This window comes from Microtus oregoni, unplaced genomic scaffold, assembly GCF_018167655.1.
Source record: "Microtus oregoni isolate MIOR12 unplaced genomic scaffold, Mior012 000005F_ref0000423, whole genome shotgun sequence".
NCBI classification, from domain to species: domain Eukaryota; kingdom Metazoa; phylum Chordata; class Mammalia; order Rodentia; family Cricetidae; genus Microtus; species Microtus oregoni.
In genome coordinates, this window is record NW_024543064.1 from 14,680,354 (window position 1) to 14,707,983 (window position 27,630).

General features: G+C 49.4%; 1 protein-coding gene and 1 non-coding gene across 2 annotated transcripts in view; both read left to right on the forward strand.

Annotated features, from left to right (window-relative positions):
- Vwa5b1 (von Willebrand factor A domain containing 5B1) overlaps nt 1-27,630 on the forward strand; it is a 69,680-nt gene that overhangs the window by 36,994 nt on the left and 5,056 nt on the right. The window contains exons 10-22 of the mRNA XM_041653093.1: nt 1,939-2,049; nt 3,979-4,181; nt 4,629-4,743; nt 5,076-5,261; nt 7,602-7,773; nt 9,335-9,525; nt 14,195-14,396; nt 14,780-15,094; nt 18,364-18,501; nt 21,911-22,045; nt 24,239-24,313; nt 25,195-25,249; nt 26,011-26,128. Of these exons, the coding sequence (XP_041509027.1) occupies nt 1,939-2,049; nt 3,979-4,181; nt 4,629-4,743; nt 5,076-5,261; nt 7,602-7,773; nt 9,335-9,525; nt 14,195-14,396; nt 14,780-15,094; nt 18,364-18,501; nt 21,911-22,045; nt 24,239-24,313; nt 25,195-25,249; nt 26,011-26,128 (2,016 nt within the window). The remainder of the gene's footprint in view (nt 1-1,938; nt 2,050-3,978; nt 4,182-4,628; nt 4,744-5,075; nt 5,262-7,601; nt 7,774-9,334; nt 9,526-14,194; nt 14,397-14,779; nt 15,095-18,363; nt 18,502-21,910; nt 22,046-24,238; nt 24,314-25,194; nt 25,250-26,010; nt 26,129-27,630) is intronic.
- On the forward strand, nt 8,617-8,721 carry LOC121449013. The gene has a single exon (XR_005974471.1). It is a non-coding gene; the product is annotated as a U6 spliceosomal RNA (small nuclear RNA).

Genomic DNA, 27,630 nt, shown 5'->3' on the forward strand with positions numbered 1-27,630 from the left:
TTCTGGGGTGTGTGGGGGTGCCAGAGAACAACTTGTGAGGTTCATGTCTCTCCTTCCATCATGTGGGTCCTAGGGATGGGCAGCCGGTGCCATCTCACCAGACCCGGTGCTGGGTTTTTGAACATCAAAGCCAGAGGCCCAGGTTTGTTTTTTGTTTTTGTTTTTGTTTTTGGATTTTTCAGGACAGGGTTTCTCCATAGCTTTTGGTTCCTGTCCTGGAACTAGCTCTTGTAGACCAGGCTGGCCTCGAACTCACAGAGATCCACCTGCCTCTGCCTCCAAGTGCTGGGATTAAAGGCGTGCGCCACCACTGCCCGGCTAGAGGCCCAGGTCTTATGACCCAGAACAAGGCCTCAGCTTTCCTGAGCCTCCACCCACTTCCCTACAAACTAAGGGCATTGGTGCTAACACAGACCTCACTGGGTTGGTAACAGCCCACGTATGTCTTCCTCTGTGCTCTGAGGCTCAGGCAGACCCAAAGTCGAGTGATTAACGGGAAGGTGGGATTTCCACTTGAAGCTGCTTGCTGGCCCACTGCTCTATACTCTGTGTGATAGCGTCGGAATGTGGTTGTTAACTGAGGTTGTCTAACGCTGCGGCCTCCCGCCATAGCAGCGGGGTATTGGTCATTGATCATCACTCTTGCCAGCCTTCCTTCCCACCGTCACTTCGGCTGATTTCCTTCCTTGCTTGCTTCCTTTCTAGATTTTGGTATACAGTTGAGATACACATGTAGCCCAGATGGTCTGGAAGTTCCTACATAGCCCAGGCTGCCCATGAGCTAGTAATTCCCCTACCTTCAAATCCCCAGTGCTGAGATCTGGGACATGCACCACCATAATCAGCCTCATTGATTTCCTCATGTTTTCTCTTTCTTTTCTCCCTTCCTTCCTTCCGTCATTCTTTCCTTTCATGTGTGTGTGTGTGTGTGTGTGCACATGCACATGTGTGTTGCATGTATATGAGAATGCAAGTTCATGCATCCATGCTCATGCATGTAGGAACCAGAGCAGAATATTGGGTATCTTTCCTCTATCATTCTCTACCTTGTGCCTTTAATAAGGGATCTCTCCCTGAACCTGAAACTCACCTTTCCAACTAGGTTGGCTGGTCAGCCAGTTCTCATGATCCGCCTGTCTCCACCCACCATTGCTAGGGTTACATGAATCCACAGCCATGCTCAACTTATTATTTGGGTGCTGGGGATTCGAACTTGGGCCCTCGTATTTACAGAGAAAATGCTCGCACTCTCTCCATCCCCACACTATTATAGTTAGCACTTTTACCAAGATCTCCTGGTGGTGCACATTTACAGAAGATAGGGACACTAATGTTCAGACTCTGGAGGTCAAGAGACATGCTTGAATCCTTGCTGCCCTGTTTACTAGCTGGATGCTCAGCCAATCATTTGCCCTCTCTGAAGAATGGGGATAACAATGAACCTGTTGCTGAGGCTGATCACAAGGCAACACACTTGGAGTACACCATTTGTATCTAATAAATATGAGTTAAAGAGACTTCCTTGGGGATGTGTCGCCAGTAATAGGATGGTGCTGATGCAGGGGTCTTGGATGAGCGTCAACAATGGGATCTTCCCTCAATGTCACGTTGGCTTTGGCAGAGGGGAATGGGCAGACCCTGCTCTTCTCACCTCTCAATGTCAGCAAGAGGTGATGGGGCCTCCCAGGCCATTGCAGAGTGCTCATGATGAGTCAGGCCTGTGCATGGATTGGGGGTCACATGCTGGTAGCTTTGATGGGTCAGCCTCTGGCCAGGAGCGGCAGATTTTATGATACATAGAGAAGGAGTGCTGGGTGCAGGTAGGGTGACAGGTCCCTGTGGAGGTGGCTCCATGCTGGAAATGGCAGCATTGATGTGTGGTGACAAAGTAGCAGTAGCCCCTAATGAACTCTGAGAATTCCTTTTCTTGCCTGGCAGGAGGCCATGTTGGTGGCTCTTAAGAGCCTCATGCCGGCCTGTCTCTTCAATGTCATTGGGTTTGGATCTACATTTAAGACCGTCTTTGCTTCCAGTCAGATCTATAATGAGGTAAGGAGAGGTAAATCTGGACCTGGGTGGGTGATGGGCAGTGGTGAGCAGGAAGGAGAAGGGAACAGCAAAGGGGTCACACTGGGGACAGCCTCAGAAGCTGCCTGCATGAGGCTTGCTGATGTCTTCAGAAGTCTTCTGTCCCTTACAGTAAAGTCTGTGAGATCATGGAGAGCTGGGACAGAGGATAGGGACACATCTGTCATGCCCATGGCCAGCCCCTATCTCTTGAGGATCATGGGTTCATCCACGGCTGAGCTACAGAAATGAATGGCAAGAGACAGAAGAACAATTAAATGGCCAAGTGGCTTTAAAAGTGGTTGTGGGGTCCTTACAAGGCGAGAGCTGCTGTTTGGAACAAAAGGACTCTGGCCCCAGCAGCAAAACTGAGCCAGTCTATCCAGAGCTGAGAAGATGGGGGAAGGGCAGACAGAGTGAGGAAGGAGGAAGGAGAAGAACAGCACTGGCCACTTACTACTATAAGTAAAGGATGGATTTTTAAAATAAAAGAGAAATACATGTTGAGCTAGGGATGGTGGCACATATCTGCAATCCCAGCACTGGGAAGGTGTAAGCAGGGGGTCAGGAGTTCAAGGTCAGCCTCAGTTACATGATGAGTTTCAGGTTAGCTTGGGCTATGTGACACCCTGTCTCAAACAAGCAAGAATAACAATGCCTTTGATTGCTAATTTTTAGATCTAGATAATCAAAAGGAAAAAAAATGTTTGAATTTCCCTTGATACCATCAGTCAGACAAAAACAAAAATGACAAGGAAAAGTGATATTTCCAGGTCACCTTCTGTGCGTTTCCACACATTTTCAAGTTAGGGACTAGGTCTTCCACAATGGGACACGACCTACTTTCCCAGTCTATCAGGAACATATTTTCATGCCAAATAAATCCCATCTGTGACATCATTTTAATGACTGCCTGCCCATGGCACAGACAGAATGGGATTGATTTGTTTACAAAGCCTGGAAGCTGGCCTTTCCGTGGCCTTCATGTTTTTCTACTTAGTCATTTTTGCTTATGGATTTCCTATGCATCTTTGCCTGTCTCCTGGGATGAATTCAAAGCTATGTCCTCATCATAAGACTTGATATTGACAATATTGACCATTACTATTATTTTTTAAGAGAAGGTTTTGCATCATCTAGGGAGACTCTTAATTCACACGCAGTTGAGAGTGATCTTGATGTTCTGGTCCTCCTGCCTCCACCTCTGGAGCAGATTACAGGCATGCTCCACCACAGCTTGCTCATATGGGGTTGGGAGTGGAACCCAGGGCTTGCCTGTATACTACCAACGAACCACACCCCCAACTTCAGTATTGTCCATTTCTTCTAAGTTCATCCAAACATGGATATAGGAAGAGAATCTTCCTGAGCCAGGGGCAGGAGATTGAATCTAGAGGGAATCAACCCTTACTGCAATGCCATCTATCTGATGTCCATAATACATGGCGAGCCGGTCCCCACAGGTCGGTCCAGGAGAGAGGGGATCTGGAGCCCAAGCTGGGAAGCAATTGTCTTCTCAAAGTGTCATGGGAGTCGGTGCCAGAGTCATATTCAGTGTTCATGTTTGAGGATGCTCAGTACTGTGCTCTTTCCTCCGTGCCCCCTGCTTCCCTTACCAGGCAGGGATATTACTTGTGCTGAGCAGTTAAGAGCTCAAAAAGTCCACATTTTTTTTCTGGGGGTGCTCATGTCCCTAAAGAAGAATGCAGAGAGGACAGTATTGTCATTATTCTGCAAATGGTGGCATTTCAAGACATTGACGGGGGATGAATTTCATCAGTGGCTGGTAATTTTCCGAATGGGAGGACAGGGGTATATTGGCTGAACTAAGAGCTAGAGAAGAGAGTTCATCCTCAGGAGGCACGTGGTGAACCTAGGACCTGTCTGCCCTGCCATGGTCCTTCCCTGCAGGCGAACTTGGCCAAGGCATGTGACTGCATCCAAAGAACACGGGCTGACATGGGCGGCACCAACATCCTCTCCCCTCTCAAGTGGATCCTGCGGCAGCCAGTACACCAGGGCCACCCAAGGCTACTCTTCCTGATTACTGATGGGGCTGTGAGCAACACAGGGAAGGTTCTGGAGCTGGTGCGGAATCACGCCTTTTCTACCAGGTCAGCCCGCCCTGCGGGTCTAGGGTCTGATTACCCCCAGGCTGCCTGAGTTTGGGGGAACCCAAATGAGAACAAATTTTCACTGTACCAGAAGGAGAGGAAAGCACCTACACTTCCCAGAATGCCTTGTTTCCAGGATGCTGAGAGGAGATGCTTTCCATGTGTGCCCTCTCCCTCCCTCTCTCTCTCTCTCTCTCTCTCTCTCTCTCTCTCTCTCTCTCTCTCTCATGAGTTGCTACAGCTTAGCAACTAGAGACTACTGTCAGTGCTGACTGGGAGTTGGTTGTAGTGTGTGTGTGTGTGTATGTCCATGATAACTCCTCTTCCTCCCCAGGCTTTTTACCTGAAGACAGAGTCATCTTTAAGCTGCCTCTGCTGAACTATGCTCTGTCTCTTAGTCTGCTGGGGACAGTGACCCAGAGCTATCTTCCTGTCCCTGTCCTCCAGGTGCTATAGTTTTGGGATTGGACCCAGTGTCTGCTACAGACTGGTGAAAGGACTGGCGTCTGTATCCAAGGGCAGTGCGGAGTTCCTGGCAGAGGGGGAGCGGCTGCAACCAAAGGTACACAGAAGGACCTCTAGCATCTCCCAGTACTGCAGCTTCAGCAGCCCAGACAGGCCCAAAGCTGAGCTCTATGCTGGGCCCTTGAGTTCATCAGAGCGATCCTTTGATCCTCTGGTTTTCTCCTTTATAAAATGTTAAACTCAGAGCTGATGGCCAAGATCCATTCCAAGAGTCTAAGGAGTTCAGAGGTGTGTCCACCCCTGGATCAGCTGCCCCAGGCCTGCTGTGCCTTCCTCCCCTCAAGATCACATTCTCACCATCTTTTTGTCTCCTTATCTCTTCATGTCCTCCACACACATCACCCACTCCGTTCCGACGCTCCGCAACAGATGATCAAATCCTTGAAGAAGGCCATGGCGCCAGTGCTGAGTGACGTGACCGTCGAGTGGGTCTTCCCTGAGACCACAGAGGTCCTGATCTCACCTGTTAGCACCAGCTCCCTCTTCCCTGGGGAACGGCTGATGGGCTATGGCATCGTGTGCGACGCCTCCTTGTACATTTCCAATTCCAGTCCAGTAAGTACCTCAGACGTGTGGGAGATTGGCTGAGGGGCTGCCTCCTGGCCCCTCTCCCAATGCTCATCGTGGCTGGTTTTTAAGGAGTTACAAACTCAATGCCTGAGGTGGCTAAGTAGAAAACGAACTTAGTAATATTAAAAGATAAGAGCCGGGGACATGGTTCAGTCAGTAGAGGCCTTGCCATGCTAGCAAGAGGACCAGAGTTCAGTCTCCTGTGTAGAAATGCCAAGTACAGTGACATGCACTTGTCTTCTGGCCTTCACATATGTGTGTGCACATGTGCACCCATGACCACAGGGACATACATGTTCACTTGCTTGTAAAGTAGACATGTATTTAAATGAAAATGAAAGAGGGACACCATGAAGGAGAGCAGCTATGGCTGAATTCTTAGCTAAGGCCAAAGGAGCAGAGGGGAACATGGCCAGTTGCCTAGGGTTCACCTGACAGGACTAGAAAGCCTCCATTCATGGTATTGAAATGTTTCTGTACTGCGACACAGGCCGTGTATTGAATGTGCTTATAGAAAATTGGAATGCTATACGAAATGTCCAGAATTTTTAATGGCTCATATGAATGTGTTATAGAAGGTGGACTATTCAACTACACAGAGAATATTCTGAACAAAATACTGGCCACAGTTTTTTTTTTGTCCCCACATTTCTTTTGCATGGTCCATGTTTTATTTCATTTTAATTATACCCGGAGTCCTGCAAGACACTAGATTATCAATACACATTTCTATAGAGGAACCCAACCAAGTCATCAGTTCCTCCTCTTGGACTGGAGAAATAGTCCAGGCAAAGTAAAGTGTCTGCCTCTCAAATGTGAGGAATGGAATTTCACCCTGGAACACACATACTTGAAAAGCATTGTAGCACCTGCTTGTAATCCCAGAGCTGGGAGGTGGAGGCAGGAGGATCCATCCCTAGGGCTTGTTGGCCAGACCTTGAGCCTAATGACAAACTCACAACGCGGCTTACCTCACTCAGGATAGTGTTTTCTATTTCCATCCATTTGTGGGAGCCTAGGCAGTTTGGATGCTCACCTTACGAGACCTGGATAGAGGTGGGCAGTCCTTGGGCTTCCCACAGGTCAGGGAACCCTGATTGCTCTTCGAGCAGATGAGGGAGGGGGAATTGATCGGGGGAGGGGGAGGGAAATGGGAAGCGGTTGTGGGGACGAGGCAGAAATCCTTAATAAATAAATAAATTTAAAATTAAAAAAAAAAAAAAAAAAAAAAAACAAACTCACAACGCGGAAAGACCCTGTCCCAAGGAGGTAGACAGTGATGAGCGTTGTTGAGGATGACACCCAAGGTTGTCTCCTCTGGATTCCACACATAGACCCATGTATATACAGTCTCATGGATGTGAAAAGACATATGAACATGCACACATACATACATACACACACACACACCATTTTTTTCAAGTTCTGTGTTCTTCTCCCATGAGACTGGCCATGTTGTCTCCTGCTACTGGCAGATGTCAGATAAACATCACCTTCATCTGCTGTGGACGTAAATGAAACTGGCCATTACCCTCCTGGAAGGCCATCAAGAAATAACTCGTGAAATCAGAAATACACAACTCTTCCAATCCAGAAATGTCACTCCTAGGTTGCTGCCCCAGAGATGACCATGGGGCATATGGTAGTAAAGACAAACAGTCATGAAGCAAGTGCTTCACAACGAAAGGCAGCAGAATATTATACAACCAGATGTTAGAGACAATGATAGGCAGAAAGAATGCTCCACGTACAAAGTTCAAGATACTAATAAATGTTTATGGTCTGGTTTTTGTAAAATAAAACATGACCTCCCAAAGTGTGAACTCTGTGTGTGTGTGACTGTGTGTTTCATGAAGAGTAAAATGAAAGGACACATGTTTTATCTATTAGGAAACAAGAATGAAATTTAGAATTACATTTTTAATTTTTTCAGTGTACAAAGTCAATGATTAAATATTACCATAATATAAGAAGAAATTCTATTTTCTCTCTCTCTCTCGTTTTTGTTTTAATGTTGCGTTGTTGAGACAGACTTGTACTTTGTAGCCCAGGCTAGCCTGGAACTTGCTATGTAGCTCAGGCTAGCCTTGTACCACAGTTCCTGAGTGCTGGAATCACAGCTGTGAGCAACAATATCCAGCTCCATGTTCACCATCTCTTGACCAGAAATTCACCTCAGTTCTCCAAACAAACCAGCAGGCACTCCTTCCTTATTCTGCTATGTTCCCAGAGGTGGACACCCACCTGAGCCCCCCTCACACCCTTTGCTACCCACGGAGGTCCTTGCTGAACCTAACTTTCCTCTCACCCGTCTTTCCTCTCCAGGACAAAAGGCGAAAGTACGGCACGTTGCAAGCTCAGGAGTCCAGCAGCTCTGTTTTCTATCACTCTCAGGATGAGGGACTTGGTCCGGGCAGTGGGAACTGTGCCAAAATCTTCAACCCAGGGCAGACCCAAGATGCCCATCCATGCAATGGAGACTCCCCCTCCCATCACGGTTGGTCCTCTGCTTTCTGCGCTGCTATGTTCCCTTTTCCTTGGAAATGGTAATGATTGCTACCTTATATTGACCAGTTACTACATGTTAAACATTTGATAAAAACCATCTCTGGGACCAGTGGCAGCTGTGTGTGTGGATACAATGATACCCACAGTGTACAAACCAGTTAGCAGCTATGGGGGTGGACATGCTGATACCCATGGAACAGACTGGGAGACAAAGACTACAGAATCTCAGCAACTGGCTAAGTTCTTGGATACTAAAGGAGGGGGTCAGCCTAGACCTATGTGCCTTTGTAGAGTTTGATGCCACTTTCAAAAAGCATTTACTTTTTTTTTATTTTTTTTTATTTGTGGAGAGGGGGCAGTAGGATGGCTCTCACCTGGCACCTGCCCTCAAGATCCCCCCTTTTAGACACAAAGACACAATTGACCTTAACTCTGATAAAGCAGAGGAACAACTGTGGTAACCCCAGAGAGAGAAGAGCGAATCTGCCTAAGATCACAGGCGACTGAGGGTGGGTTCTTAGTCGTGGAAAAGGAGAGGAAGTGCCTTAGAGCAGAAGCACTCAAGCAAAGCCATGGAGGTGTAGCACATAGAAAGCTATGTAGCTGGCCATTGGCTACTCATCTCTTCCAGTGTCCTCTGACCACTCAGCATCCCTAAAGGGGACAGGAGGGACCGGGGAGATGGCTCGCTGGGTAAAGTGCTTGTTGAGCAAGCACGGGAAAGTGATTCTGGATCCCTAGCGTAAAGCCCACTGTTGAGAGGATGCAGGAGGATTCGGGGGCATGCTGGTCAATCTAGCTTATCAGCAAGCTCCAGTCAGTGGGACGTCCTGCTCTCCTTGGCAGAACATGGACTAAAATTAGGACGATGTGGGGGAGATTAGCATGGCCCCTGCACAAAGGTGACAGGCAGATGCATGACACATTCCATAGCGCTGAATAAATTCAACATGAAATAAATGCGAATAAAAGTAAAAATCCTAAGATTGAGGCCGGGGAAATAGCTCGGTGAATCAAGTCCTTACCACACCAGCAAGAGGGCCAGAGGCTGGCTCCGCAGAACCCATCTGAAATGAGTTGAGTGGAAAACAACTGGGGAAGATTCCTGACATCAACTTTGGGTCCTACCTACACACACGTGCCCGACTACCCACCCACACACACTATATCACACCACATACACCACACACACACACGAATGCATGAACACTGTACAGACATACACACACAAATTTAAAAAGAAACAAGGTAGATAGCAATAGAGAAAGAAACCTCACATTCATCTCTGGCCTCCACAAGCATGCATGTGCGTGCACACACACAGGAGAGCACACACATACATGATGAAGAGGATAAAAGGGACAGTTATGAGAAGTTAGACCAGGACCAGACCTGGCAAGGCTTTGGATGCTAAGTGAGACACGTGCACATATTGCTGTAAGAAAACGGGAACTTGAGACATTACAAACAGGAAGGTGGCATGTTAGTCCCTTTCTTTCCCCCCACTACCCTCCACCCTGATAACAACCCCTCTTACTACCCTTGTCCAGGTCTGGATGTCTCCCGACGACGGAGGGCATACAGCACCAACCAGATCTCTAGCCAGAAGACCAGCCCAAGGCCCACCACAGCCAGCGACCCCACTGGGATTGCCAGGAGACACCCACTGAGAAAAGCCAAGGTGCAGGACCTTGCCAATCAGGGCAGCTCAGAGAGCCAGCGGTGGCAGATTGATCTGCAGGTACCTAAACAGGACTGGGTGGGAGGGGCTGAGAGGAATTTGGTTTGGCTATGGCTCACACAAAACAACAAAGATGGAGCGTTTATCAACACAAGAACACGGAGTATCGGGTAGAATGCAGAATCCAGATCATGCTAAGGCCAAGCTTCCTGTTGATGTTAGTTTTCATATACATTGATGACCTCAGACTGGTCATCTCTGGCTTGGTGAGCTTGCCCGAGCCCTGTACACAGCACTTCCCCATAGGCACAGGACACTGTATAGATTCTTGTCATTAAGTTTTATGGTGCCTGGGAGAGGAGGGAGTTTGGAGACCATCCACCCTCACTTGGTACAGATGTGGCAACTGAAGGTCAGAGAAGTAAGCCGACTTGCCCAGAACCACACAATGGATTTGACCAGGGAACCCTGGCCCTCGGGGTTCTTGCTTTCCTCCTTTACACTGCTGGTCCTTCCATGACTGGGCAGTCATTCAAGGCAAAGAAAATAGGAGTCGGGGCTGGAGAGATGGCTCAGTGGTTAAGAGCATTGCCTGCTCTTCCAAAGGTCCTGAGTTCAATTCCCGGCAACCACATGGTGGCTCACAACCATCTGTAATGAGGTCTGGTGCCCTCTTCTGGCCTGCAGACATACACACAGACAGAATATTGTATGCATAATAAATAAATAAATAAATAAATAAATAAATAAATAAATATTTAAAAAAAATAGGAGTCAGAGCCACCACAGGAAAGGTCACCAGTGTCCTGTTAGGTCATCCCTCAACAACCTCAGCATCATTGTTGTCAAGGCTCTGCCATAGGGGCTGGTCCTGGACATGATAGAATATCTCTGGGGCCAGGGGGATAAATCCATCTAGTTGAGACCACTATGCCAAACCACATAATGACTTAAGCATTCTTTTTAGGACAGAAATCACTTGTCCTAAGCATGTGGGCCCAAGCAGCTTCCCACCACCTCCAGTGCACCTTCCCACTTCCCCACCACGTTCTCTCCCAATCTCCACATATGCACGGGCCACATACCACTTGGCCCCTGGGGACTCTCTGGGCTTCTCCAGGGACCCTCGATGTACATGGTACACGATAGTCTTGGAGTTAGACATTCCTCTCATACATTTCTGAACCCCTCTGAGCCCCACTGCCTAATCCACAAGATGGGGCGAGTGTAGATGGTGAGCCACCATCCGCTAGCAGATACAGAGTGGAAGCAGACCCCAGACAGAGGAGGCTTCCAGGCGTTAGGGGATGTAGGGTCCAGTCCCAGCCCAATGCCTGGCTGCAACCTGTGTTTCTCAATGGCAGCTCTACTCACTGAGTGTTCCAGGCAAGCTAACTCCTTTCTTCCTCCTAGCTAGCTCCATCTCTTTCTCCTCTCCTGTCTGACTTTCTGGGGAGATCATGCCCCTCCCCGGCACTCCACTCTGTATATGTAGATTCCCCAGAGTCTCTGGCTGGGGGAAAAGCTAGCTGGTAGATGCTTCTGTTACCATGGAAACTGTAGCAGAGTCCATTTCTCTCTGACCCAGTATGGGTGGTGGTAAGGTCAGGAGAGAATATCTCAGTGGAGGGGTCAGGGAGTCATAGCTGGGCACCTGCCCCCCACAGAGGTACCCTAAAAGTGGCCACTCTCCTTTCTTTCCATGCTTCGAACCATAGAGACAGGAAGACAGCCCTTTTGTGGGAGACACATGTCAACAAACATGCATACTTAATAGTGTGAAGAGACCCCCAAAGTTTACTGATATCCCCCCCAAATTACACGACGCCTGCTAAGGGATTTTGTCTTCTCATCTTGTTCTCCGGCCAGGTCATGTATGTGGTCTAAGAAACTGGAAATTCATTTTAGCTTAAAATTCTCCCCTCACAAAAGTCATCCGAACTACACCGAATTCGGAATTAAACCTTTCAAACAGTTCCGCTTGGTATAAAGTACAAATAAAGTCTCCCTCCCGACACCAACACGCACTTGATTCCGAGTACGTCTTTCTAGAAATACCATGCACATACACGTATATGCAGAACGCAGGCATATTTTAATAGCTGCTTATGCAAACTGCCCCCCCAACATAGTGCCACAGTGCTTTTTTAAAATACATTTTTATCACATTTGTTTCCACTGTATACACATTTGGGTGGGCGAGTGGGCGTGCATGCGTCTGCACCCATGTGGAGGTTAGAGGGAGAATTCCTAGGAGTCAAACTCCGGGTGTCAGGGTTGGCGGCAAGTGGCTTTACCCACCGAGACCTCTCACTCACTCTCAATGGCTTTTGGATTCATGTTTGTATACAGTAAAATCACTCTTTCTGTGGAACAATTCTCTGAGGCTGATAATCGACAACTTTACTCTTTGTCATCACTGAGATACAGATCTGTCATAATGTAACATTTAAGGTAATTTTTCTCAACTACCTTCTCACAGGAGTATGAGGAAATCCTTCTATTCAGTATTGTGAGGGCCTGCATTACATGGGCATACTATAACTCACTCTTCCATACTGATGGAGATGTAGTTTCCAGAAGGTTTTTTTTTTTTTTTTTTAAGTCAGGGTGCCACTGGCTGGCCTGGAACTCACTGTGTAGACCAAGCTGGCTTCAAACTCACAGAGGCCTGCTTCCCTTGCCACCTAAGTTCTAGGGTTAAAAGCATTGCCACCCCTACTCAGATTATCAACACTGCAACCAATAAATACACAAGGCTTGACCAGAGACCCTGGCACTCCCATGGTTCCCACAGGGTTGAATTTGTAAAAGTAAAAATCGCTGTCTCAGGTAGCCCGTGGATTTCAGGTGGTGATAGGCAGCCCATTGTCCCAGTGTGTACCCCCGCCATCCATAAGAGATGCTAACACATTGCCACCAAACATTTAGGTATTTGTGAATCTCCAATATGAACAAAGGTGGCTTTTTTTAACTGCCATGGCTCTGGACGTGCCCGCTTCACTTATTGGTGTATTCGATTCACACCGCTGTGGATGAACGCCCTCACTATTCTAATTTTGTCTTTTCCCTCCAATTACATGCGAATTTTTTTTTCTTTTAAAGACCCGGGTAAGGATAATTGTTTATTGAGTACACCGGAAGAGGGCAAATGGGCTGGGCAGTAGGTACGGTGCCACTTGTCCCTTAGGACAGTGATACACGAGGCAAGGGGGTGGGGTGTCTTCCTGTGTTTGAAAGAAGTCTCCTTGTATGTAGCTTCTGGGCAGATAGTTTGTGTCATGAGGAGGAGGGCAGTTCAGATTGGCTGGTGAATGATCCTAGGATCTTAGCATGAGTCACCATGGATACCATCCAGGCGTATAGTCAGTCTCTGCCATACAAATCAGGGTAGCCCTGGTCCAAGGATAACATCACCTGGTGCTGGGGTACTATTCCTGGGGTCACGTCAGCCTGACATGCTGTCCTGTTATGATCCCTGAGTCCCATATGGTGGAGAAGTGTCGTGTGTGTCCTCTGGCCACGCATGCTCAATGACATGGCTTTACACACAAACACACAATGGTAAGGAAATGAAAATGCATTTTTTTTAAACAAACACATGCATTTACAGAAGTCAGTGGTTGGGTGGGACCTAGCTTAGAGGATCCTGAATTCTCAGGAAACCCAAGAAATACCAAGAGCACTTCCTTTAAAAAAAAAAAAAAAAAAAGAACTCATCATACGTGTTGGAGGGTATTTCCCATCTACCCCTTGGCTTTCAGATACTTGTTTATACCAAGCCCAAGAACAGATAGATGAAAATCAAAACAGACCAAAAAGCCCGTAAACAACGCCAAACACACATGCAAGCTTTGTAAGACGAGTGTAGCGAATTGATAAGCCATGGAGAGCCCACTGTGTTCCGTAAACAGTGCTGAGATCTGCAGCATTTGGAAAATCAAAGTAAAAGCTGGCTTCTCTCGCCTTATGGGAAAATAAATTGCATATGAATCAAAGACTTAAACACACACAAACAAAAATAACAAAACTTTTAGAAGATTTTGAAGGGGGGGTGGGAAAGACCTCTTAAGCACAGCATATGGGGAGACATAAGGGAAGGGCTGGTAATTTTAACTACACACAAAAAAGGTTTGAAGCTTTATGCCAAAAGGAAAAGTGGGTTTGGAATTCTCCATGGCGCAGGGTTCTCTGTGCCTCAGAGTTGACCTGTTCCTGGGAATTTTCTGGTTTCTGTTTCTCATGGGTGGTGGAGACTAAACCATGAGTCCCTGGGTCCTGCGGTGACAGCCCTGGGAAGAGCTGTGGGGCAGAGAGAGAGGGAGGGGACAGAGAGAGGGAATTGGGGGGGGGGGGCTCAAAGCCTCCAGCCACCATGGGCTTCACCTCTTCCTTCATTTTTCTTCTTTCCTCCTTCCTCTTCCTCCTTCCATCCTTACTCCTTCTCGTCTTCCTCTTCTATCCCTCCCTCCTCCTCTCACTTTCTCTTGTTCTCCATTCTCCCCTCCTCCTCCTCCTCCTCATCTTCTCTTTCTCCTCCTTCTCATCCCCTTTTCATCCTCTCATCTCCATCCCCATTCCCTTCCTTGCCATTCTGCCTCTGGCACCTCTGCATCTTTGCATCTTTCCCTCCGTCTGCGCCCTTCCTACTCCTCTTGCCTCCCTCCTCCCACTCCCCCTCCTCTATTTGTATCACCCCTCCTCCCCTCCACTCCTCTTGCCTTCTTAGCCCTTCCTCAGCAGTGGCCATGACCTGAGCCAGGGCCCCAGACTACACGGCCCAGGGGCCCGCAGGCCCTCCCTACTGCCTCCAGGCTGCCAGCCCTTGCTGCTCTCTGGTCAGAAGCCCCAGGCCTGGAACCCTATGAAGGAGCTGGACCCTGGTTCCAGCCCTAAGTCTGCCCCTGACAGCCGAAGCTCGGAGGATCTGGGTAAGTGTCCAAGGTCCGAGACTTGAGGGGACAAAAAGGCCCAATTTCAGGTGTCAGGGTCAGGGGACCAGTGGCTGCCTGTGTCTTTGTGAAACTCTTGCTCTGAGAGAAAACTCTTGCTTTCTAGTCCCACCTTCTCCTCTCAACCTGACTGTACCACCCCGTCTATCCAGCCCCTCAGGGACAAGCTTCCTGAAAGGTGGCTCTGTCTGTCCCTCTCTGGGACAAACCCAGGCCACCTGTGCTGCACTAGTCCGCTAGAAAGCTGTCCTCAGCGTCTTAAGGGATGGGAGACTAGCTTTGTGTTTTCTAGAAGTGACTGCCACGGGGGTGGCTCCCTGTCTCTGGCCTCAGGTTCAGCCCTCTTGTCCCTCCACCCACAGAGCCACTGCATCACCCCTCCACCTTTGAAACGGAGATGTCCTCAGACTGGGAGCCCATGGCTGAGTCGGAGGAGCAAGTCAGTCCCTGCAGGCCTGCCACCCCAGGCCCTGTACAGGGGAAGGCCTTAGTCAAAGGCCTATGCGACAACCAGCGTCTGCAGTGGGAGGTGAGCTTTGAGCTGGAACCGCCAGCCCTGCAGAGGGAGGACGAGCAGGATGCCGACATGTGGAGCGAGACCTTCCACCACCTGGCAGCGCGCGCCATCATCCGTGACTTCGAGCAGCTGGCGGAGCGCGAGGACGAGATCGAGCTGGGTGAGCACCCAGGATTGAGGAGGGGGCCTTATGCCCTACCAGAAGCCAGCCCTTTAGAAGCACCGTACCCCACCCACAGCCCAAGGCCTGCAGCTAGGATCCCATCAACTGCCCAAGATCCCCCTCCTCAGTCTTTAGAGATCTGCCTACACCCCAAAGCCCTCAAAGCCTTTGCTCGAGGGGTCCCAGTAACTCAGCCATTTCCCTAGGTTAACCATCTAACCGAGCAACTCCACCCAGTGTCCCCTCCCATGCCTGAATGTCCACCCCATCTCTTACCAAAGCCTTGCCCATACTACATGGAACTTCCTCTAATCTCCTAGTGTCCTGCCCACCGTGCTGTGTATGTATATGCCCACTGCTCTTTACGGCACGTCCTAATGCCAAACCCACACCCCCCAAAAAAGAGTTCATCCCTGCCCTTCATAAAAACCCCTCCCACAGCCTTGAAGCCTGCCCACGGAGGCACAGCGCTCTGCCTGCCTCCTAGATCTACCCATTCTCTCATGGAAACCCCACACCCGATAAAGCCTGCCCACGGAGGCACAGCGCTCTGCCTGCCTCCTAGATCTACCCATTCTCTCATGGAAACCCCACACCCGATACCCTGCCCTCACCCCATTCTGCTCAAGGCTCCACTATTATTCTTCCTCCCCTGCTCTATCACTTACCACCTCCCAACACCCCTGTAGTGGCCAAGGCTCTCTGCCTGCCATTAGCTGTCTTCAGGAGCCTACACTCCACCACACCTTTCCCCCACATATTTAATGGCGCTTGGGACTCTATCCTCAACCTGAGGTATCCCCTTCCTCAACCCTGGCCTCCTCCATTCTCCTCTCTTCCTGCCTGCTTCTCTTCTACCTCTGTCCCTACATCCCTTCACCCCCATGCTCCCTCACACTCAGCGTCCCGTGCCTGGTTCTGGAGACCCAACAGTGATAGGAACTCCTCTGAGGCAGAGCCTTTCCTATAAGGTCCTTAGACCTAGCCAAGATCCAGCACTCTCTCATCAGCTCCATTGACTTCCTGACCATCAGCTGGGGACCCGGCTGGGGACCAGGCTAGGTGCTTGGTCCTGTAGATGCTTCTGAAGGTTGGTTGGCATAGAACAGAGCAAACCCATCTTTTCCCAGGAGCACCTGGCACTGGCTAACAGAGGCCAGCATTAATCAAAACAATTACAAAGAAAATTAAGCGCTGTTCAGAAACACATGAATCTAAGCCATGTACAAGAGGGATGGTTCAGGAGCTAATTTAGTTCAGGAACTGGGGCAGCCTTTCCCCAGAACATGACTATTGAGATCTGGACGAAACTTGCTTGGAGAACAGAGACAAGGGCCAAGAAGAGTTACACAATTCCTTTGTTCTAAGTTTATGCTTCATTTGCATACTATGTGACTTATATTTCATTTGTATTTCAGGGTAATGCGTGATACTCTTTTCTTCCCATGAATATTCCCCAGCCCTCATTTCCCTGGCTTCTGGAAAGTCCCCAGAAGGAGGCTTCACTACTTGGTAGAAAGGGCCCATCTTCCAGGGCAGGTCATCCTAAATCCTAACCTTGGGTCCTTATTAACTTGCTGTATGACCCTCCATGGAGTCCTTCTCTGGTTTTAAATCTCAGAGAGAGAGAGAGAGAGAGAGAGAGAGAGAGAGAAATATCTGTGTGTGTGTCTGTGTGTTTGTGTGTGTCTGTGTATGTGTGTATCTGTGTGTCTGTGTATCTGTGTGTGTCTGTGTCTGTGTGTATCTGTCTGTCTGTGTTTTGTGTGTGTCTGTGTGTTTGTGTCTGTGTGTGTATCTGTGTGTGTCTGTGTACCTATGTGTGTGTCTTTGTGTGTTTGTGTCTGTGTGTATCTGTGTGTGTTTGTGTGTGTGTTTGTGTCTGTGTGTATCTGTGTGTGTCTGTGTGTGCGTTTGTGTCTGTGTATCTGTGTGTGTGTTTGTGTCTGTGTATCTGTGTGTGCCTGTGTGTGTGTGTTTGTGTCTGTGTGTATCTGTGTGTGTCTGTGTGTGTGTTTGTGTCTGTGTGTATCTGTGTGTGTCTGTGTGTGTGTTTGTGTCTGTGTGTATCTGTGTGTGTCTGTGTGTGCGTTTGTGTCTGTGTGTATCTGTGTGTGTCTGTGTGTGTCTGTGTATCTGTGTGTGTGTCTGTGTGTTTGTGTCTGTGTGTCTGTGTATCTGTGTGTGTGTGTCTGTGTGTTTGTGTCTGTGTATCTGTGTGTCTGTGTGTGTGTCTGTGTATCTGTGTGTCTGTGTGTGTGTTTGTGTCTGTGTGTATCTGTGTGTGTTTGTGTGTGTGTTTGTGTCTGTGTGTATCTGTGTGTGTCTGTGTGTGTCTGTGTATCTGTGTGTGTGTCTGTGTGTTTGTGTCTGTGTATCTGTGTGTCTGTGTGTGTTTGTGTCTATGTGTATCTGTGTGTGTTTGTGTGTGTGTTTATGTCTGTGTGTATCTGTGTGTGTCTGTGTGTGTCTGTGTATCTGTGTGTGTGTCTGTGTGTTTGTGTCTGTGTATCTGTGTGTCTGTGTGTGTCTGTGTATCTGTGTGTCTGTGCATCTGTGTGTGCGTGTTCGGGTGGAGGTGGGAGTGGGAGTGGTGGATAGATATATCCCGAGGTGCGAGGGGGATGCTGGGTGTGACCCTCTACCACTCTCTACCTTGTTCCCTTGAGACAAGAGTATCTCACCAAACCCGAAGCTTGGGGCTTTGGAGTCAAGCTGACTGACCAGTGAGCCCTCTGGGTCCTCCTGTCTCCCTCTCCCTGCATCTCCAGCAGGGGTCACAGGTGGCCATGGCCACACCCAGCCTTGCAGTTGTCCACTGGAGATATCCACTCATGTCTTCATGCTTTCTTAGCAAGCACTCTTACGGGTATGTGGAGCCTCTCCCCAGCCGCAGCTGTTCAATCCTCTTCGCCAGGTCATAGGTTTCATCTGTTCTGGAACCGCAAAGCCCTGTAACAAGGTCCCCATTAGTCATCCGCAAGATTCAAACACAAAATACAGACAACATAGAATACCTCTTAAATAACACAAGCTACTTAAGGGAACTGGCTATCTTTTATTCTAAGATAATGAATTTTTTTTTACATTAGAATATCCTTTATCTTTGTGAAATGATGATCTTTTTTTTGTCTGGATATCTTTAATTAGTACATTCAAGATCTATTTGATCCCAAAGATGGAGTCTGATGGCCAAACTCTCCTTCTAGTGTCTCCAAGCAATACTTTCTGATCCCAAGCAATGAACCTCACTCTTCCTCCCCTAGGGTCCAATCGCCGGTACCAGGTGAACGCTGTGCATACCAGCAAGGCCTGCAACATAATCAGCAAGTACACGGCCTTCGTGCCCGTGGACATAAACAAGAGGCGGTACCTGCCCTCGGTAGTGAAGTACCCCAACTCCGGTAAGGCATGCATGTTAGCCCATGGGCTTGAGGAGGGGCTGAGATGGCCGGAAAGGGCAACCCTGGAGACAGGGGTGCAAGGCCATGCGAAAGCAGAAAGGCTCCCAGCAGGTGGCTGGGCCACTGAAGGGGAGAGGAGCAAACGCCTTTACTGTATTTGGTTTATCTCAGGAGGGACAATGAATGACAGAGAGTCCCAAAATGTCTGGAATGATGCAACTTAGGTACAGATGGGTCAGAGTGGCAGCCTCCCTGCTGTTCCTGTCTTGATTTCTCTTGGCAGGTGTCTACATGGAGAGAAATCAAGCGACACATAAGGTTACACACTGTTTCCAAAATACGGGTGTGAAATAGTCTATCCCAGAAAGAACGCTTAAATGCTTTATCTGTAATATAGTGTATTCCATTGCAGGGAGCTCCCATCATCCATCGGGCCCAGCCTGTTAACAAAAGCCTATCATTCTAGTTACTCAGAAGATTGGTGCCCAGGGATGCAATTCAAGGGCTATCTGGGCTACACACTCAAAGGCTAGCCTGGGCAATTTAGCAAGACTTTGTCTCAAAATAAAAAGTAAAAAAGAGAGCCAAAGCTGTAACTCAACAGCAGAGTGCTTGCCTAGTGTGAGAGGCCCCAAGGTCAGTCCCTAGAACTGATGTCTTTTGTTTGTACACTCAACCCATGTTCTAAAGCATATTTTTATCATCTAACCCCCATAACAGGTTCTACAAAGTGATTCCATTAATACCCCATTTGTCAGATGGGACACAGAGGCAGAGGAGATTACATGTCCTGAGGTTACTGAGCAGGACAGGCAGAGCTAGGCTGTGAATCCCAGTAGCTTGGTCCAGTCTGTGTTCTTGCCTCATTCTGTCTCTTAATGTATTGTAACCAGGGACTGGCAAGGTGACTCAGCAGGCAAAGGCGTCTGTTGTCAAACCCAAGGAGCTAAGGCTAAGTATGATTCCTTGGAATGCACATGGTTTAAGGAGAGAAAGTTGTACTCTGACCCTCGTGTGTGTGTGTGTGTGTGTGTGTGTGTGTGATGTGTGTATGTATCTGTGATGTCTGTGTGTGCCTGTGATGTCTAGGTGTATCTGTGATGTCTGCATGTATCTGTGATGTCTATGTGTGTCTGTGATGTCTGTGTGTATCTGTGATGTCTGTGTGTGCCTGATATGTCTGTTTGTGCCTGTGATGTCTATGTGTATCTCTGATGTCTGCATATATCTGTGATGTCTGCGTCTATCTGTGATGTCTGTGTGTGTCTGTGATGTCTGCGTGTTTCTGTGATGTCTGTGTGTGTCCGTGATGTCTGCATGTTTCTGTGATGTCTGTTTGTATCTGTGATGTCTGCATGTTTCTGTGATGTCTGTGTGTATGTGTGTGTGAGAGAGAGATGTCTGTGCATATCTGTGATGTCTGTGTGTGTCTGATGTTTTTGTGTGTGTCTGTGATCTGTGTATATCTATGATGTCTATGTATATTTATGATGTCTGTGTGTATCTGTGTCGTTTCTGTATCTGTCTGTAATATGTGTATATCTATAATGTCTGTGTGTATCTGTGGCATTTCTGTGTATGTATATGATGTCTATGTGTGTCTGTGTAGATCAGTGATTCTCAACCCTCCTAATGCTGTGACCCTTTAATACAGTTCCTCATGTGGTGATCCACCAACCATAAAATTATTAACACTGCTACTTCATAGCTGTAATTTTGCTACTATTATGACTCGTAATGTGGATATCTGATAAGTGACTCCTATGAAAGTGTCGTCTGACCCCCAAAGGGGTCTTGACCCCCCGGATGAGAACAGCTGGTGTAGGGGGACACTTTTCATGGTTTGTTTGTTTTTGTTTTAGTAACTCTGGGGTTTTCCTTTTCTGAATTTTACTTTCTTGGCATTTTCAGGGCCTTGTCCTTGGTTATTTTATGTTTGTTTGTTTGCTAGTCTTACTGAGGATGGAACCCAGGGCCTGGCTTACTGGGCAAGCACTGTACCCCTAAGCTACAGCTTCAGGCCTACAGTTCTTTTTTCCCTTGACCAGACCTCCAGGGAGATATTTAGAAACCAAACATGCTCTCCTCCCCCCTTTTTCTTCTCCCCTGCCCTTTTCCTTACGTGTGTTTCCAAAATGACCCCCCATTTCCAGTTCCCCGTTTCCAGCTCAGTCCACCAAAGCTGGACCAGAGGCTGTATTCTCACTCCTGTTTTAGGGAAGCTCCCCTCTCTCCCCTTACCCAGCTCTGACTCTGTGGTCGGCCTGAGAGATGGAGGACCCAGGATACTTATTCCAAACCCTAAAGCCTCTGTAGTCTAGCCCAGCTCTCCCCATATGTGTGATAAGAAACCAAAGCCCCTATTTCTTAGCCTGTAAATAGCTGTCTAGTGCAAAAAATAGAAAATATCAAGTCAGGAAGTGCATTCAAGGACCCTGGGTTAAATAAAGCCTGAGGCTTTCTCTGATGCGGGAGGTCTCAGAGCCCGTAAAGTGTTGGTTCACATCAAGATACCGGGGAACAGACTGTGGTCTACAGCTTTTTCAAATGTATTCCCCAATGAGACTATTGTTTTCTGTTTATTTGTGTATTTGTAGGTGTGTGACCATATAGGTGTGTGTGTGTGTGTGTGTGTGTGTGTTCGTGCATGCATGCATGCATGCGTGCATGTGTGTATGTGTGTGCCCACATATAGAGGCCAGGGGTCAACCCCAAGTGTTGTTCCTCAAGTGCTGTTTGTTTGAGATAGTCTCATTGGCTGGAAGCTCAGTGAATAGGCTAGTTGGATGGATGGACAGATGGTGAGTCCTAGGAATCCTCCTGCCTCTGCCTCCCCAACACTGGAATCAAAAGTGTACACTACCACACCAAACTTTTTCACGTGGGTTCTGGGACTCAAACTCAAGTCCTTACACGCTTTACTGACTGAGCTGTCTTCCCAGAAACACAGCTCTTAGTTTTAAGAAACAGCAGATAGGCTAATGACCTCTGAGAATGTGGCCTCCTAAATACGGTTTAGGGAGTTGGATTCATCCTTCTGCCTTCCATTGGCAGTGCTTGGGGCTTCAAGGATCTGTGTAGGAGAAGGGTGCTGGGACATGGGACATTTCACAGTATGTCAGCAGTTATATTCACCTGGTGATAGAGATTGTTATCCCCATTTTCCAGATGGGGAAACTGAGGCTCAGAGTTCACATCCTATCCAGCTAGTGCAGGATGGGGCTGGAGTACAAACCCAGATCTTTCTGGCCCCAAGGCTCTTAGTCTTCTGCTGTGCCTCGCTTGCCTACCTTAGGTTAACTGAAAGACAAAAGAGCCATTTGTTGGCTGCTGTCAGCCTTGGGAAAAGGGCAGGAACCAACAAGTTCATGCCCATCTGATGCCTTAACCTTCCTTGTCCTCCACAAAGGTGCCATGCTCCGAATGGTCAGCTTCCGGAACCTGACCCGACAGTGGAAAGACTTGTCTTCTGGTGTTGGAAGGTCTCAGACCATGCTCAGAGAACATGCCTCGGCTTCAGGAGACAGCAAATTCCAGACCCTAGGTAAATGCCATTTTGTGTGCCCAGAAGCGCAGGCACCCCTATGTCCAAGGCCTCAGGGGCCCCTCTTTGAGTCTGCAGTCTTGGACCCTTAAGCAAGGAGAGGGCAAAGCCAAGTCTCCCGGGTTCTGGGGGACTAGCGTAGGCACAGGGGTTTGGTATAACTCCAGTACACAGCTTTGTACAGAGCTGGGAAGCAGGAAAGGGCAGGCAGCTTTCCCCAAGGCCTTCCTGGGCAGCGTCCCCTCTCGCCCTCAGCTGCCAGCCCTCCAGCCTGTGGCTTCTCCCAGACACCAAGTTCTGGGAAACCTAACGAACAGGAGCAAGTGATGAGCAAAGAGGCCGTTCCATCTACCCGGGTCCCACCATCTGCCGTTTTCTGGATTCCTAGCAGCTCCCTTTCAGCCTTCACCTGATTGCCTGGTGCTCAGAGAACTGTGGCATGACCTTTGAGTGACCTTGAGCTGATTGACAGGCTGGCTACTCTCCATCTGTGTCTGTGCCTGGCTTTCTGGCTCTCCATAGAGAGCCTATGCTCATCATAACCACTTCCCTTGCAACCCTCCATTGAACATGAGGAGGACACCAGAGGCCACGCCCTGAGCCTCCTCAGCCACCCACACTGTAAGAATGTTTCATCAGAGGGAAGAGATAGTAAAAGAAAGACTAGAGTACTGGATGCCCAGAGCCGTTCTTCAGAAATAAGGACAATCAATGTCTTGGCCTCTTTGTGTCCCAAGACCCAGCCCAGCCATTGAGTTTCTGGAACTTTCCTGTCTAACTGTTCTTTCTCTACATCTCAGCCCTCAGCAGGCAGAGGCTTCCATTGACATCACAAGCCTCTTCCTCCGGGTCATCCTTTGTTCAAGCCCCACATCCCCAGCCCCTCAACTCTTACGCTGCCCCTACCTAAGGCAGTGAGCAGCCTTGCTTGAGAGGTCCTCTTGTGCTCAGCTCTCTCCTCGCTACTATGAACCCCTCACAGGCACCTTGGTCAAGAGAGGAGAAAAATGGGTCCGCGAGAAGTTAGGTGACTCACTCAGGGTGACAGCGTGTGCAGGAATCAAGGCTTGGATTCAGGGTTTGGCGGTGAACTGTGACATTAAGTGGCATTGTGGTCACCTCCTGGTTCAGTCAGTCAGCCACTCCATCTCTAGCTTGTCCTTGGACTGAGTGCTATGGCAATGAGATCCCCTTTTCATCTGGGGAAACTGAGGCTTTGCTGAAGGTGTTTATGCACGCACCTCTTTTCTATAGCTTAGACCCTCCCTTCTGTCAGATTGTCCCTTCAGTCTGACCCCAGAAGTGACAATCCTGAAAATCGTCACCTTGGTTCAGCATGGTATTGGTGACTCCCCTGTCACTGTGATAACAGACCCCGAGAATAGCAACTGAGGGAGGAAAGGGTTCGCTGTAGTTGGTGGTTCCAGAGGGAAGGAGCCTGTTGTGGAGTCAGAAGAGCAGAGGAAAACGCGATGCGGGGCCGGGAGTGGGGGCGAGGGAGGGCAGAAAGTTGGCTGGTGATGCTTTCATCCACTCACAGGCAGCAAAAGAGAAAGAGAACAGGAAGTGGGGTGAGAATACAAAACCTCAAGTCCCGACCTGGTGCCGTGCACCTTCCAGTTAGGCTTGACTCCTAAAGGCTCCATAATCTTCCCTAAACTTCCCCACAAACTGGGGGGCCTAGTGTTCAAATCCATGGGCCCGTGGGAGAGACTTCTCATTTAAATCACAGCAAGGATGATTATGGACCATGATTCTCATGTCTGTTTTACAGACAGGGAAACTGAGGCTCAAAGCCTTCTGATGAGTCTGGGCTATGTTCCTGGTGCCTCCTGGGGACCTAGAAGGAACATCTCAGTGGGCATAGACCTGGGAGATACCACCGCACCCAGAATCTGACTCCCATCCTGAAGTCTCCGCTCCAGGCTTGCCCCCAATTCTCTGTGGGGTCTGTAGTCTGAGGCTTCACTGAGTTCTTGATGATACAGTAAGCATTATCTGAGCCATGTCTCACTGAGTCCTTCCAATGACACAGGAAGACCCCTTAGCCCCGATTTACAGTGTAAACTGACAAAGTGACCTTATCAAGAGCCCACTGCTTAGTGAGTGAGGGTGTTAGGTCTTGGAGCCCAGCAGGGTAGGAAGAAAGGAGGGGTGAAGGGTGTTCAGGCCCCCTGACATCCTCTGTTGCAGCCCTAGAAGAAAGCCCTGCTTCGACCTTCAATAAGATCCTGTCCCCCGCCCATGAGAAGGACACAGCTGCAGAAGGTAAGCAGGCAGCCGGGGCCAAACCTCTTACTGCGTTGGCGGAATAGGAGAGGTACCAGGGGCAGGGAGGTGTCTCAGCACCAGCAGAGTGCCCAGAATGTCACTGATGTCTCAGGACAGCCACAAGAGATGGAGAGGACTGCCCCAGTTTAAAAACTAAGAAGCTGAGACTTGACTGGGGGAAGCAGTTTGCCCGATGTCACCTAGCAAGTTTGTGAGAGTTGGGCCTAGAGTTCCAGTTGGAAGGCCATTGTCCCATTGCACCCAGCATGACATCCTCTAGCAGGATTGCCAGCTCAGTGTCTAACCCAGAAACGGTGCCATTGGTCTGAAACTGTCGCCTCCTAGAAGATGCCAGGGTCTCCCTGCAAGAATCCTATAGGCTCACCTGCCCCTTGCCTGTGCCACCCTTGTCCATGCACCTGCCCCTCACCTGTGTCACCCTTGTCCATGCACCTGCCCCTCACCTGTGTCACCCTTGTCCATGCACCTGCCCCTCACCTGTGTCACCCTTGTCCATGCACCTGCCCCTCACCTGTGTCACCCTTGTCCATGCACCTGCCCCTCACCTGTGTCACCCTTGTCCATGCACCTGCCCCTCACCTGTGTCACCCTTGTCCATGCACCTGCCCCTCACCTGTGTCACCCTTGTCTGTCACCTGTCCCATGTCTATGTCACCCTTGTCTGTCACCTGCCCCATGTCTATGCCACCCTTGTCCGTGCACCAGGGGTGCAGCTGCCCAGCAATCAGTTCTCATCCTGGTGCCATCTATTCATAGGCAAACTCCTACCCCACTCATAGCCTGTTTCCCCAGGTGGGAGGTGACTAAGTGGACAGGTCCCCCATCAAGCCTAAGTCTGTCATTCTGTGACTCCCCAGGTCCTCCTCACAACCTGTCCTCCCTGAAGGCCTCTGAGGCTCTCTTTGGATCCAAGTAAGTGGAATTTCCTCTGGGAACACGATGCTTCTTTCCTTTTCCCGTCAAAGGCAGAGCCAGCCTCGCCCCACGGGTGCTGCAAAGCCCCGCTACCTAGAGCCACCACCATGGGCCGGGTCTCTCTAAACCTTGGAAGGCCAATAAATAGTAACTTGTGTCTTCGCTGTGAAAATTTTACCCACGCAAAGCAGATTCCAGAGGGTGCATCTTGGACTTATCTGGTGGAGGGTGCAGTCCATCACCGTGGGGAAGCCATGGAGGTGGGAACGTGAGGTGGCTGGTCAATCACGTCTGCAGGAAGGACCCCGAGAGAGATAAACTCTGGGGCTCAGTTCGCTTTCCCCTTTTCCTTTAGTCCAGGACTCCAGTACATGGGATGGTGCTGCCCACATTTAGGGTGGGTCCTTCCTCTTCAGTCAGCCCAGAGAGTCAGTCCTCTCTTCATTGATTGTAGAGCCTGTCAGGTTGACAGCATTAACTGTCACAACTATCTTTGGAGTCTTCCCACCCCTGGACGCAGATGGACACGGTACCCATAGACAGCCATGAAAAACACCGACCCGTTCATTGCCCCATTGTTGCTAACAGAGGAGGTAGGGACGGACACACCCCCTTTCTCCAGGCCTCCATTTCCCTGGCTGTCAATGAGGAGATTGAGAAACACCATATGTTAGGTCCTTCTGGCTCTGTCTTTCAGCAGCCTCTGGGCAGGTACCAGAGGGCTGGGATGACGAGAGAACCTATTTCTGTCTACACAGATTGAATCTCAACAAGCCCAGGCTGCTAACCCGAGCCGCCAAAGGCTTTCTCAGCAAATCAATGGCCAAGACCCCAGAGTCAACTCCTGGCAGCCAGAGCTTGGACTACATACCGCTGGTGAGCTCCAGACCTCAGACCCCTCCTACCCAGCTCAGAGCCCCCCCCCCCCCCGCCCCGCTTATGCCTTCCCCTCTTCAAAGGGAAGGGGCTTTCCTCCCAGTACACCTATCCAAAGAAATCCTGAGCTTCCTCGAACTCCCCATGCAAGCAGACACCAAGGCAGAGGAAGCAGCCAGGAGTTCCCGCTTAGGGTGTGTGTATTAGCCAATGCCCGTGTCAGGAGGCTTTTCTACACGTGGCTGTCCTTGCCTTAAAAATTCGCAGGACTTTGGCAGTGTCCTACAACCTCATCCACTTGCCTGCTCTCGGTACATAAAAATAAGCCTTGAAATAGCACGCAGGTGAGTAAAAGTCACTTCCTGAGGACATGCCCATCTCCAAAAGTGGTTCTGTAGGTGGTCCAGGGTGCCACGGTGGGAAGAGAAGCCTGGCTCTTCAGCCTGCAGCTCTGAGTCAAGGAACAAGGCGAGCGGGTACTACCACCTCTGCGTGTCCCTTGAGCTTGGAGTTCATGGGGCGCATGAAGGAGAGGCAGAGTTTGGGTACATCACTTCAGGTCTCCCTCCCTCCACACCCAGGTGTGTGCATGGCGTCATTTGGCATCCCTAAAAGTCCAGGTCAGCTGAGCACTTACGTATATGGTTGCTGTGCAGGGGTTAACTGAGCCTGCTCAGTGCAGATCCTGGGGAGATAAATGTAATTTCTGGGATGAAGCTTCCAGTGGAAGGCAGACTAAGAACCGGGCAATCAGACCCCTTGGGAGCAGTGGGGGGTTGCTTTGGTGGGAAATACAGGTAAGGCTCTGGAGCCTGAGGCGGGGGTGCTGACAGAACGAACTCCTGGAGAAGGCAGTGGTTGAGCCAAGACCTGACTCTTGAGGAGTCATGGCCAAAGGCCTTGAGAGGAGATAGCTTGGTATCTGGAGAATGGAGCTGAGGGGTGGAAATGCAGAAAAAAAAAGAGGGGGGCAGGTGATGCAGGGCTTTATAAATCACACGCTGGACTTGATCTAATAGAAAACTGAGTAAGTGGGAAGTTGGTCCAGGCCTTCAGAGAATGTGTTTCCTAGGCTTTGTGGAGGGAGGGCCCTCTGAGTGCAGGACAGATGGACAGATGTGGAGGAGGAAAGAGAGAGGGGCAGGGAACGTGTGAGAAGGCAGGCAGTGGGCTGCAGTCTGTTAGGACGTAGAGAGTGACCAGCATGCATGCAGGAATAGGGGTGAGCAGACTGGAGTCTGCTGGACAGGCCTCAACGATCCCAGTGGCCAAGCAGAGCCTCCACAGGGTGAGAGGCAGATTTGGAGCCAGGATAGTGAGTTTAGCTTAGAGAATGATTGACCCACAATGCTGAAGGATAAAATGAAGCCATGCCCTGTTGACTTGGGTATCCCGAAAATAGGCAGAGTGGGCAGGAGGAGATGAACGAGCAGACTATGTGGATCTGAACTTTATGTGGTGGGGAGCTCCATGGCCTGAGAGGTTTGAAGCCCACCGAGACG